The sequence below is a fragment of the Hoplias malabaricus genome, chromosome X2 (genome assembly GCF_029633855.1).
Source record: "Hoplias malabaricus isolate fHopMal1 chromosome X2, fHopMal1.hap1, whole genome shotgun sequence".
In the NCBI taxonomy this organism is placed as follows: Eukaryota; Metazoa; Chordata; class Actinopteri; order Characiformes; family Erythrinidae; genus Hoplias; species Hoplias malabaricus.
In genome coordinates, this window is record NC_089819.1 from 47,796,370 (window position 1) to 47,810,523 (window position 14,154).

The 14,154-nt window shown below is 40.6% G+C and overlaps 1 protein-coding gene across 3 annotated transcripts in view; it reads left to right on the forward strand.

Annotated features, from left to right (window-relative positions):
* The window catches only part of LOC136677024 (potassium voltage-gated channel subfamily C member 1-like), a 38,402-nt gene that overhangs the window by 22,855 nt on the left and 1,393 nt on the right, over nt 1–14,154 (forward strand). Inside the window, exons 3-5 of one of the 3 annotated variants that reach the window (XM_066654373.1) lie at nt 2,240–3,170; nt 9,656–9,841; nt 10,519–13,603. In XM_066654373.1, the coding sequence (XP_066510470.1) occupies nt 2,240–3,170; nt 9,656–9,841; nt 10,519–10,646 (1,245 nt within the window). In that variant the 3' untranslated portion in view covers nt 10,647–13,603. Of the gene's footprint in view, nt 1–2,239; nt 3,171–9,655; nt 9,842–10,518; nt 13,604–14,154 lie in introns of those variants that run through there. The other 2 variants (XM_066654374.1, XM_066654375.1) reach the window with 2 other exon arrangements.

The following is a 14,154-nucleotide window of genomic DNA, read 5'->3' on the forward strand; positions in this document are numbered from 1 at the left end:
AAAGGTTAGGGTTTTCTTGCATGAAAGTGCTATTCAGTGAGACCCCAGGACCTTGTTTTTCTGGAAGCATGAACACTACTTATTCAATGCATGAAATTAACTAAGCAAACAATAAAATATTACATAAATATAAAAAATACTTAACAGTTATCTGCCTCTGAAAGTGGCTCATTAAATCTGAAAGCATAATTGGCAGAATCACAGAGAAGAAATTTAATTTAAGTAAATTATGTTGGAAATAAGTGTTTCTTTGTGATTTTTTTCCCAACTGTGAGTTCTGTGTTTTTCAAGTTGCCATTAAGTTAAATTCAATTTAATGTAGTTCGCAGACATATCTCATAATAATAAATTCACCTTCTTTAAAGTGGCCTCCACAGTGGACACAGATGTGTATGTACGGCTTGTACTATATCCATAGAAAAGCATTTTATGAAACAGCTCTGGAGAAGCTGCACATGAGCTTAAGCTCATCATTACCCATTCATTTTCTGTGGAAGGGTGGGACTATATGTATGGAGTTGTAGAACACTTTCCTTATGCTTGCTTGTGGCCGAATGCTATCAAATACACAGAGAACCATTCCAAATATTAAAACGTATTACCTCACTGGAAATAATAATAGCAAGATTGGACTTTTATGTAGCATTTGCTACGTGTTTGGAAATCTGACCTCAGGGCACACAGAGGCAGTGTAGTAGCTCAAACCCACACCATTAGGGCTGCATATGGTGTCCTCTGAGCCCCGCTGGACTAGTTATATGATGCTAGTTATATCAAGTGTCGCCCCAATAAAAGTACTGACCTACATTGCGAGTTATTAGAGGGGGCTGAAATTGCAGCCCATTAGACTATCAAAAAACAGAATCAAAGGGACAGGTGTGATAAAAGCTCAAGACAAAATAAGAACAATTATTCTACCAAATCTCTCAAAATAATGACATTCTGTGAGAAAGGGACATGCCATTTAGAAGTACGGTTCCTTCCCATCTTAGCTTCATTTCCACCTAATGATTATGCTGTTTCCATTTCAGTAATTACTTATATAACTGCGTCTTCTTTAGCTATGTGCACATATTTTGCCAAACAGTGCGTAATCAAATCTGATGAGCTAGACTGCTTCTTCAAATGTCATTTTAGAATTTTTATGCCCTATACACTGTCTCAATCCATAAGCTGACTGGCCTGAAACACTTCTTTTAAGTTCAGTGTGGAAGGTGGAGTTCAGTAGTTGTAGATGTAACAGCACGATGTATATAAAGACACTGTATTTTGTGTTAACAAATTGATAGAATTGACAGCAGTTGTCATATATTGGCTCTACAAGGCTGTATGGACTGGAATGCAAGTGGTATATTTTGAAAGTTAATGCACTAAATTCAGGGCTCTTGATGCATAAACATCACTTTATTTGAGTTGATGTAAGCCATGGGTTCTTCTTCCTTTACCAAGGCATAATTTTGGGAAACACCTCTAAAGATCTACCTCCACCGTTTAAGGTGGAATATTGAAATAAGAAGCTGACCAGCTTCCATCTTTTGGACTTTATTTATTTAATAACCCTAGGGTAGGCTTCCCATTTTAAATACATTTTCCCTAGTTCTTATTTGCATTTTCCTGTTCCACCTTAAATGATGCCAGGTTCATGAGGTTACAACATTTAAAGTGGACAGGACAATTGAATAAAAACTGACCAGGTTTTCCTATCTTTTGGTCTTCCTAACTTTTCTGCTTAATAAGCGAGACATTTTCTTTATTTCCCATCTTCATGTTCATTTTCCAATTCCTTAAAGCTTGCTGTCATTACTTTCGAGTGCCTGCACCATATAAGGTGGAATGGGAAAATTCTAACATATAGCAGAGGAAGAAGCTGAGTGGCTTCATCATGTTAAGGGGTGTAAGGCAGATCTTTAGAGGTGCTTTCTGACTTGTGCTGTGGGGATTGGAACCCTGAGCTGAAACAGTGGTTGTATTGGCACTGGTATTTTTTGCTCACTGATTAAAAAGGTTTTACTAAACTTTGGTTCCAATATCTGGGCTTGTCTTCATATAACAATATCTAGATTTCTGTTTATGGTTATATATTATTAGTCCTTTATAATAATAACAATAATTAAACAATATAAAAAAATAATAATTGTAATAAAATGCCCCCCAATGTTCAGTTCATGGCTACGGCCTCAGTTTTGAAAAAGATTTTAAAGCCTGTATATTAATATTTTTCTACCCTCTTCTCCTACAGTGGGTGGCTTTTGCCTCTCTGTTCTTCATCCTGGTGTCTATAACCACATTCTGCCTGGAGACACACGAGGCCTTCAACCCCATCATCAACCGCACAGACTTTGACCCACAGGATAACAGCACACGTATATACCAGGAGACGGAGACGGAGGTGTATTTGACCTACATCGAGGGTGTGTGCGTGGTGTGGTTCACCTTTGAGTTCCTGATGCGTATCACCTTCTGTCCTGACAAAAAAAAGTTCATCAAGAACGCGCTCAACATCATCGACTTCGTGGCCATCTTGCCTTTCTACCTGGAGGTGGGCCTTAGCGGTCTCTCCTCTAAAGAGGCTAAGGATGTGTTGGGCTTCCTGCGGGTTGTACGCTTTGTGCGGATCCTGAGGATCTTCAAGCTGACACGTCACTTTGTGGGCCTGCGTGTGCTGGGTCACACCCTGAGGGCCAGCACCAATGAGTTCCTGCTGCTCATCATCTTTCTGGCACTGGGGGTCCTCATCTTTGCCACCATGATTTACTACGCAGAACGGATTGGTGCCAAGCCCAACGACCCACGGGCCAGTGAGCACACGCACTTCAAGAACATCCCCATTGGCTTTTGGTGGGCTGTGGTCACCATGACGACACTGGGCTATGGAGACATGTACCCGCAGACATGGTCGGGCATGCTGGTGGGTGCTTTGTGCGCCCTGGCTGGTGTGCTGACCATCGCTATGCCTGTGCCAGTCATTGTTAATAACTTTGGGATGTACTATTCACTGGCCATGGCCAAGCAAAAGCTACCAAAGAAAAAGAACAAGCACATCCCACGTGCCCCCCAGCTGGGCTCCCCCAATTTCTGTAAGTCAGGCATGAACTCACCCCACCACAGTACCCAGAGCGACACGTGCCCACTGGCTGCCCAGGACGAGGTTTTAGAAATGAACCGAGCAGGTAGGAAACCCTTCCGAGGCATGTCCATCTGAATGAATGAAAAAAGAGACAAAGCTAACAAAAAAGTAGCCTAAGAATGAGACCTGAACCCTCTTGTTCCTTCCCTTCCGCCTCACTGACTGTCTTCACTGTCCTCTCAGCTTTGACGCCTGCTGTCACTCTAGTGGCCTGAATGCAACATCTATCACTTAATCAACTAAGCAACTCCAGCAGAAGCATTCCAAAAAAAGAAAAAAAAAAAAACAACAACCCAACAACCATTCAGCATTTTTCCATTTTTTCCATGCACATATACACATACACAATCACCACAAGCTGAATTACGAACTGCATACCCAAGAAATGTATAGCACACTCATTTTGTTCAAGCATGGACGTATGTATAGCTGATGTGTGATTTAGGATGGATATTTTGGTTCTTTAATGGTTTGATGCCATATATATATAGTCCATTTAGTCAAAAGGGGCACAACATTGTCTCCATATCAGTGTTGAATAATTATGTTTACCTCCTGGTCATCAGTGTTGGGGCAGCTATCCAATACAATTGGCTAATTACCTCACAGTCTAGTCATACAGTGGACTGAATATCCATTATGTGCAAGGACAGGAACTGAGCCATCATAAATCTTTGGGAAATTGAAGTTGTACGAGAGATGCCTTTGCAATTTTATTGAATATAAGCCTTGTGGTCCTGATACTGATTACATATACATGCACTGACATGTATACAAACAATTCATCAGTAACATTTTAGTTAAAGTGTGACTGGTCAGCAGGAAGGACATAAGCGCTGTTTGGTTCTTGCAAGAATAAATGTCTTACTTTGAGAGTATGTGCAGATAAGTGCCTTCATTGACAGTACTCAGAGATGAGAGAGAGAGAGAGGTGGTGTTGCTTGATTCTGGTCATACTAAGAGTGAGAATTGTTTCATTAGTGTGTAATTGAGAGTGGCTCTCCCTCTGTCATTCTCCTGTCTAGAGGGGGTTCCCTCGCCTGGGCTCTTCAGCTCATTATACTGCACATAAATATGAGTACAAACTGGACTACTTACACACACACACACTCACACACATACACAATGATACACCTGTGCTCACAAACGCCAACTCTCTCAAATACAAACGCACCTGTGTATACACATACTCATAAACCGACTCATAAACGTATAACTGACTTTTTAGTCGCTGTCACAGTATTTATATATTTATTTTTACACCATTTGAAATACATTTGAAATAGCACCCTCCTATCAGAATATGTAGTTAACCGAGCATGCTTTTAAAAATGTGCCTACCATAGACGTAGTCCTGCTGATTAACTGGGATTGGCATTATGAATTATGCGAGTATAATAATTAATTTTTAGTGTGGGTATTCTAAATTATTCACCGAAAATGTGTTGGTATTTCAGAATAACTGAATGGATCACAGGTGTGTCTATCAACCAATGGGATGCAAAACAGGACACAGCTGCGCATAGGCTAAAGATCACCATGCTTGTTGGCAAGCTTTGGTTAGAGGGCTATAAAGACCCACTGGACTGTGAATTAAAGGACTAAGTGACAGGTACTGAACTTGATGAACTCACCCCTCAGTGAATAAAGATGGTGCCAGTAAATGGTGCCAGTAATAAGTTATAAAGGAGCCTAATATGTGTGTGTGACATTTGGACAACAACCAAAAAGAGGTATTATACCATGTCTTATTATGGCCACAAAAGACAGCATCCATCATTATATTTCATGAATTATGACATTTCATTCTTGTCAAGCCACTATAAAGGTTTGGATTGCAGTATTTATTGCTGACATAATGTGAGGTGAAAAAAAGGAATGGAAGTTTTTAACTTTCTTTCACTCCACCTTCTCCTGCTTTCATTTGATCTCTTGTTTATTTCATTCCAGTGCCTCTGTATTTCTTTTAATGCTGTGCTGGAGCATGTTGCCATGGTGATCGTGTCCGAGCAACCACGCAATAGGAATAGGGCCCTGCATTGAGCTGCAGTCATTCACTCCACTCGCACGACTCCTGAGCCATTCACATGGTACTGCATAACACACACACACACACACACACACACACAAACACACACACACGCACACACACACACAAAACAAAGCAAAACAAAGGCCTTAGCATGCTTCCACATCCAGTTCAGTGAATCCAGCACATCTTGATGCACAGCTTTCATTACTACGCTGTAAAAATCTTAAACATTTTACTTCTAGTCTATATCTAGTATTTTTCATTATAAGATTATCAGTAACAATGTTATAACATTTTCCTATTAATATCTAGGAAATTAGATTACTTTTAATTGTAATCTAGAGGAAATTTTATTTTGATTGGTAGTTCATTTTAATAGAAAATAAATGTGTACAATGCTGTTGAAGATAAAATGTATTAAAACATCTGAAAATATCTAGAAATATTTAAATATTTAAATATATAAATCATGTAAGGTGAAATTTGTATTGACGAGATTATTAATGATTCATATACTTAAATATTTTTATAGCATATGTATATATTTACATATTTATAAGGATATGCATGCATGAACTGTTATGAAGTGTTTTACAATTTTTTTGTGGTACAGAATACAATAGCTTTAACCTTGAAGCCCGGTTGATTCTGTGTTGTAAATGATGATCCCTGGCCATCAGTTTTGGCTTTTTCTAGCTCTGCCGAGAAGTCCATTTCATGTGTAAATGGTGTGAGGCAAAGAAACCTGGCTAATCAGTTGGAGCCGCTTGACTCTGGGCATGAGACTGTGAGAAATAGGAATGCGATGGACAGATGGCATCTGTTCCATTGGCAATAAATAAGAAAACATGCAGCACACACACAGAACTTAAGCATAAACACACGCATGTACACAGTTATACAGTAAAAAAAATAAATAATTATTACTATAGTACTATATTTATAACACCCACCCTCCATTAATGTTGTATTGAAGCTGTATGGATGGTACTTGTGTGATTTCAGCTACAAAAAATAATCAACCACATTTTCTGACCCCATTTTGTTAGGGGCATTCAATGGATGCTTCTCCAATCTCTGTAAAATGGTCTTTAGCTCATTTTGCAAGATGTCTTCCAGCACGGAATTAATGTAGGAGATGCATTCTCTCTTATTACTCATTTAGTGTGGAAGAAAATCACGTTTTGTCCATGATTCTGTGTTTAATTGAGAAAATAGCACATTCTAAAAACTATCAATAATCTCAGCCTTTTGGATTGCCTCAGATAGCTGTCGTGTGATTATTTACTTGTCAAGCTTTAACCCACCACCTAATTAGCATGTCTTTCTTCTTTTTGAGCAAATCACCTTGTGTTTGAAAAGCATTGTGTGCACCCATTTACTGTGCCTTTAAGAATGCTATTTGTACACCACCTGTTTTGATTTGCTGCCTCATTTTAAAAGACATCCAGACTGAAACACCACTTATAACATTACCAAGGAGCTGATACATGCTGAAGAGGTGTACATTCTATATGTAAATGTGCTGTTTTTTGTGGCATAGTTTTCATATACAAGCTGAATTGTATATGAAATGAATGATGGGCAATGAATCCTTTATTTTGATATCGGCATCAAAATATTGAACATACCCTTTAACTGGTTTACTGCGAAAAGTATGTAAAACTGTTGATGTGATATATTTTATTCACGTGAATGCATCTCTTTCTTCAGTGCACACTCATACTCTTTGATGTGCAAACATGTACAATGTGCAATAAGTGATATACAACAGTTTCCCATGTTCATACACATAAACACAAAATCACAAACACAAACCCTTTAGGCTGTGAAGGAGAGGGATGGAGGGGGTTAGTTTAGAGTAAGGGTGAATTATTGATGCTTTGAAAAGCATGAGGAAAGTGAATATCCTGGCTATGAGCTAGAGACACAGGGCACACACACACACACACACACACACACACACACACACACACACACACACAAACATACACAGATGTGCATACACACATATTGCAATGGAAATTATGTACGTCACTGCTGGCTCCCCCTGGAGCTGCACTTATGTCCATCCCACTGCCCCGTGGTGTTCTGTAATTCTTTTGCTTCCTGGGGAATAGGAGTTGCATAATGTTTGAGTACACACACACTCCACTATACACTGTGAAGGTCCTCAGTGAATATACATTCACCCTCCCTATAATTATGTATAAGTTTAAGAAAAACACATGCTTATCCACATTCTATATCTTCATATAGAATATCTGCCTGTAATAACCAATATTAGCCCCTGTCCTATAAACACTAATTATTCCTCACGTGTAGAAAACACAAGGTTAGGCGTGTTGTGGAAATGGTCCAGAATAAATGTCCTATGCCGTTTCCACCCATAGGTTTTTTTTAAGTTCTGTTCACCCCTGAAGAGCTCAATTATTTAAGGTTAAAAACAGCCAAGGGAATTCAAGAAAGCAATGCTTGTGCCATGCTGACCTTACATTTTGTAATATTTTTACTAGCATTGCAGAAATCAGGGGGGGACTGGCTTTGAGGTAGGGATGTATTGGTATGCAGTGTAGAGCTATGTCTGATTTTAGATGCAAAATATATAAATAAATCTAATCCATTATATGACTCACAATGTAAGTAAATATCTGATTAAGCAATTATATATAAGTAGCACAAGAAGGGGCTGATTACGTACAATGGCCATACATAGACAGCATATCAGTGTCATCACAACAAACTACACATCAGAGAATATGTATATATTAGGATTGCACAGGCAGTGATGATGGAAGAGTGACACAAAGCAGGAAGCAAGTGACAGGAACAATAACAATAGACGAGTGTGAGGAATACCTTTATTCATTGAGCTATTCTAAAGATTATGACTCATCCCCCTCTTGCCTCCATCCTTCTCATCCCTCAATCCCGGAAGGTTTGCATCAGTTCTCAGCACTTCCTCTGTGCGTGTTTGTGTATGTGTGCATGTACAAAGCCTCTGAGGACTTCTACTCACATGCACACAAGTCTGAGTGTGTGTGTGTGTGTGTGTGCGCATGTACAGACATGTGGCTGCTGAGGGATCTAAGATGTTTGAAGGTAATGTGAGCAGGAGCTTGGGGAGAGGAAGTCCACACTGCTCTGGGGAAATAGATACTGAGTGTTTTTTTTTTCTTTTTGTGAATATATTCTAATGTACTGTGCAAAACTCAAAGACCATCACGTAGTTTAAATTTATTTATATCATTTTAACTGCAGAGGTAATGGCTATTAAAAAGGTATTTAAAACTTAAAAGCAGTATTTAGTGCATTCATCCTGCACTTAATCTTAATCTGCTGGGATATTTTTTTCAATACCTTCAAAATTTCATTGCGTCTTGATTTCAGATAATGGCAAACATATTCAGTATAACGAGGCCAGGCTTACATTTAACTGCTTTATTTATGCTTCATTTAAATATGATCTTTCATGTAAAATAATGAGTGGGCTAAATGCTATTTAGGGTGAATGGCGGACATATTTAAATGTGTAACTGTACATCAGCACGTGTTTTTAAATGTGTGGATTCTGACAACAGGTGTTCTATATAAGATAGTGATAAGGTTAAGAACACAGGGGTCAATCAGTGCTGTCTTTGCCCAGTGGAAAATTCAGCAAAGCCACTGTGATGTTGCTTGCAGTACAGCCTTCCTCCCGAGGAGCTTTTTGGCAGTGTTTTACCTCTTTACCAGTGTGATCGATGAGGCGTAAATTTGCCAGAGTGAGCTGAAGCCTCTGGGTGCCAAAGAGTGCACAGGTGAACAGGCTGGTTGCCATGCAGCGTTTCTATATATTCCACTACAGTCTGAAGCTCCAACACTGTGCTGCTCCTCTATATTTAGCCCTAATCCAACACTGCTCACTGCAAGCTAATCAAACATGGCCATGCAAATTCTCATTTCTCTCATTGTGATTTGAATGGTGCTTTAATTAAATATTTTCAATACATGTTTAGGAACCATTGGCCTGCAAAAATAAATAAATAAATAAACAAACAAATGCCAAAAAAAAAAAAAAAAGCTAATGCACTTTAGTATATTTCCATACTGAGTCAATTTGCAAGTCGTGGAACAAGTATGAAAAATGTTAATGAGACATTTCAGCAGAACTTTTAGTCCCAGTGAAAAAAGTACAATAACTTGCTTTGAAAATTCTGCCAATTTAAACAACATGTATAAAAGGTGAATCCATTTTTCAGTGTTGGCGCTATGTGGCTCAGGGTAATTAATCCAGGCTTCTAATGAGTGTGCTATCATAATGCAGTTCACCAATTTTGGCAAAAAAAAGGTGCATACTAAACATACAAATTCATCTTTTACACAACACATTCTCCAACCCTTCAGAGGGCACTGTCCCCTCTTCATTCACCTCCTAACCCCTGCTATGAGGCATGCTACCAAGCCGAGCGTAGCCCTGCTCCTGCATTGTCTCACATGTGCTTGTGTGTTCGAAGATCCCAAAGTGAACGGCGAGGCAGCCAAGGCAGCGCTGGCCAACGAAGACTGTCCACACATAGACCAGGCCATTTCCCCTGAGGACGGCCAGATCTTTAGCCCCTGTGAACCGCGGGGGGACACCCCGTGTTTCCTTCTGAACATGGCTGGCCGAACCACACACACGGGCACCAGAGTGAGGAAGGGTATGTAATGGCTAACCTTAGCCACAACTGCACATACATACATACATACATAAACACATACATTGAAACATACACATATACATACATAAATACAGGCTTCAAATTGCTCAATATACAATATTATATACAAGCAGAGCGCTCCCAGAGAGACAGTGAGCTGAAGAGATAAAAGGCCTACTGCAGTCCAACACAATGCAAATACGTTTCAGCAAGATTTTCTCCTGAAAAACTTAGTCAGCATTCTGCTAACAGCTTTGGGCTTTTATTTTGCGTATCATAATTTCACTGACATTAATCTTACTTTAAAAAAAAGACAATCTTTTTTTTCAGTTCTTACATTTAATTTTCATTGATTCCATTAGCTTCTAATGGATAAGAGACAACACCTTGCACTTTCACAATGCTAGCTACATTCCTCCAACCCAATCCTCTTTTTTAACATACAATGAGTTTTTCTGAATGCCATGTTGCATTATATTCAAGCTCACAGTGAAACATACAGCTGCCTCCTGGGGGCCAACCTTAATCTTCCCTTTTTTTCTGTTTTTTCTTTGTCGTTTGTTTGTTTTTTACTCGTTATCTCCTCCACTTGCCCGTCCGTTTGTCCGTGTGTCTTTTCTACCCTCCATTTCTCTTCCCACCCACCCCCATCTTCTGGGTGCCTGGTTGGCACATAGCTGGAACGTTCTCAGGGAGGTCAGGGGGGGAGTCTGCTGGCCCGATGCTTGGCCCGCAAGGCTACCCGCTGCTGCAGCTAGGCTGGACACACAGCCAGGAGGATGGCCATGCCAGAGTAACCACCTGATTTCCAGCCTCTCTTTAAACCTGTAGAGCAGAGTGCGCTAGCCTTTTAGCACAGTGCTAGCAGCTATGTGAACCTCCATTCCCTGAAGCTTATAAGATACATCATCTACAGCATTTCATTTGTAAAGCAGCAGAAGAAAATAAGCACCTGCCTAAACATCCATTCACCCACAGCCATTTAAAACACACCCTGGACTCTTCGGGTGGAAGTTACCATAGTACAGTGTTAGGGAGTACAAGAAAGCAAGAACAAATAGGTGACTAATAAACATTTCAGTCATGTCCTTATATCCCTTAGACCCAGACCAGAGATGGCCATGTCTGTTTGTCATTGTTCTAAACAGATTATGTCACTGTCTTAGGCCTACTAATGTGTTCATCCAGAGCGCCCTCAATAGCCAAGCAATAGCACTGTCTCTCTGTGTCACATGATGTCATGCTCTGTGTGAGCATACTCTGTTTAATTACACATTTCCCACTCTCAGATGCACCACAAGAACAGTCAACATCCACACACAGCACACTGTGCACCTACACACATGCTGTGTATTTCTGTATTTCTGTGTTGGTGTGTTGTTTTGATTGTTTTGGTGTTGTGAGCTTTTTTGTGTGTCGGTGCAAATGTGTGGACATATGTAGCCTATATATGTGAGTGTGAAAGAGAGTGAGACTGTGTGTGTGTGTGTGTGTGTGTGTGTGTGTTTGTGTGAATGGATATTACTGTGAAGTGAATTATGTACTTTTCTGTGCTGCTCTATGTGATGCATGCTTTGGGCCAGTTTATTGGCCTTCCAGCATGTTTTGTCTTGCCCTTGGGTCTGGTATTGTGTAGGCAAAAAGCAAAATCTTAACATAATGGCTTAGATAATTAAGGCCTCTCTAAGAGTTGAGTTCAGATAAAAGGACACTGGACACATGGATTTAGATTAATCCTTGATGACACCTGTCTTGGGTCTGGATCTCAGGCTTTTCTGTCCTTAGTGGCACAACTCTCTATAAAAGATGGGAAAAATCACTAGTTTGAATTACAACACCTGCCACAGAGGTTTGTGTCCAAGAGTTCTAGAAAGTTTAACTAGAAACATAACTTGGATCAAACTGAAAGAAAGTTTTGGGGGAAATGAGTGATACAGCTAGCTTACAGAGAGTGATCCCCCAGGACAGTTGTCACAAAGACAATCAGAAACACTCGATTATGTCAAGCCAATGGTATGTAATGTTTGAGGAGAGTTTAAAGATTTAGAGTGGCCTTAAAACCAAAATGGTCAGCTATTTATTGTAGCATCTCTTTGTAATCCAAAGCTGACCTGCACAGATGCCATTCTCTTCAATGAATATCCTGTGTCCCTACTCAATACCAGCCCAAACCAGTCCTTCCTCTGTGCATGTATGTGCACTCTATAACTGCATGAAAACCTGACATCCTTTACAATGACCCGTAACAGCTGACAACAGCTTGTCCAGATGTAAAGCTACAAAAGCATCAAGAAAAGTAAGAAAAAGTTGGAGCCTCAGTATCTCAGACTTCCATTTGCCCGTCTCTCTCCACCCAAACCAAGGTTACCAAAAGTCCTGGAGCATGGGCACCATAGTGGCGTCGGTGTCCGCTGGATCCCGTGGCCGCCCTGCTCTCCTGCAGCGCTCCCATTCGCCCATTCCATCTCTCCTCTAAGGAATTATTGATGGAGTGGTAGGGAGCATTCTCCCTGTGTTAGTCCTACTCCTAGAGTCTCACAATCCCTTCCTTGCTACCCCTTATCCTGTCCTGCAGTGTTGGCCTGCTCTGTTTTCCTCTCCAGTCATTGCCCTAAGGAATAATGCTGCTCTTCCCAGCTTCCTCCCCTTGTCTCAATGGCTCTCTGTCACTGCCATTTGTCTTGTCTTTGCCTTCAGGCTTATGCAGAGCCATTATAGAGAAAGCTAATGTCAAAAGAATGTTCAGAAGTTCTCAGGGAAAGTGTAGGCTATTGTACGCTATTGTCCACTGCGCATCATTCGACTCAGTTATATCTGAGATTAAATACATGCCTAAGGTTATATTTGATCCTCCATCTTTATAGTCATTTTTTTGCACTGTGGCCCTCTCTTGTTCACCAGCAAACACACATGCATATCCATGCAAATCTGCACACACTCAGCTAGCTGAACCTTCATGATTATCTTTTGAATGTAGTCAGTCAGCGGCAACCTGTAGCCTTCTCCAATCCTACAAGCCAAGATGAAAGCCCAAGATGTTTTCCTAGACATCCTGCACCTTTTCTTTACTTTTTGTCGCTCAATCCAACCTACTCTGGCTAACTTCAGCTGTGAACCTCCCCCTGCCCCCAAACTCTATTCTTTTTTACCTTCAGAATGGGTCATCCAGTGTGTCCCATCCAAAGGTACCTGGTAGCAAGCCCCTCAGCAACTTCTCCCGCATGCCAGAGCCTTCTGCTCTCTTCTCTCTGCTGTTCCCAGCAACTGCCTCTCTCTCTCTCTCTTCTCTCCTTCTTCTGTATGTCCCTGTCCATTACTCTTGTTCTCTACTGTACTTTTTTGTGATCTGGATTGTAAAAGGAATCGATGCTGTTCTTTCTGCCATAAACCCACGTCCATGTGAAGTCGCTTCACGTTGTTGTTCCTCCACGTCCTCATGCTCATTGTCTAAGCTGAGTTGAATGACCAAGGCCCAGTGGCAGGATGACCTACAGCAACCCCACCTCCCCTGTATTCTCTACCGCAGATCCCTGTAAAGAGGAGACTGTCCTAGTTAAACTTATGCAGTCAGAAGTGCTCCGTGTGACCTGAGAGGGACCACAGCGACTCAAGGAGTGGAACTGACTGTAGAGTTCCCCCTCTCCAACCTTTCTTGGCTCCACAATGGCTTGGGAGCTTTGAGGTCACTTTCCAGTGGAGAGAGACACATGTAGAGAGAGAGAGAGAGACAGACAGAGAGAGACAGAGAGCGAGCGAGAGAGAGAGATAGAGAGTGTTGGACAGCAGGATATTGGTAGTCGAGCAAGCGTTGAAATTTTTTCATCACAAAGAACCACAGTGAGGATTTCACTTCTTATTCTGCCTGGTGATCCCTTAAAAGCACTGAGGGGTCTCATGGACCTGGACACTCGTTTTAAATGGACTAAAGGTGTGGACAGTTCTATAGCACCGAAGGCATCGTACAATCTGTTGACGGCTTGAAAAGAGGTGGAATAAGCTCAATAATCAATGGTTCATTATAGCCACTAACAACACTAATGATATTGTCCTTGGTGACAAGCGCAGAAGACTCTAAACAGTACATTTTAGCATGAGTTGCATGATGGTATATAAAAAAGAAGAAAACAAAGAAAAACTTACTGCTGTTATGAATATCTGTATGAAAAAAAGATATATTTTCTTTCAAAAGTTCTTCACTTTTGCATACGTTCCATGTAGCCATGATTACAAGATGTTCAAAGACAGTGCTTAGCAGCAAAATTTTTCACGTTTTTCTTCCAAATTTTCATTTGTGCTAAGAACCACATGTGAAC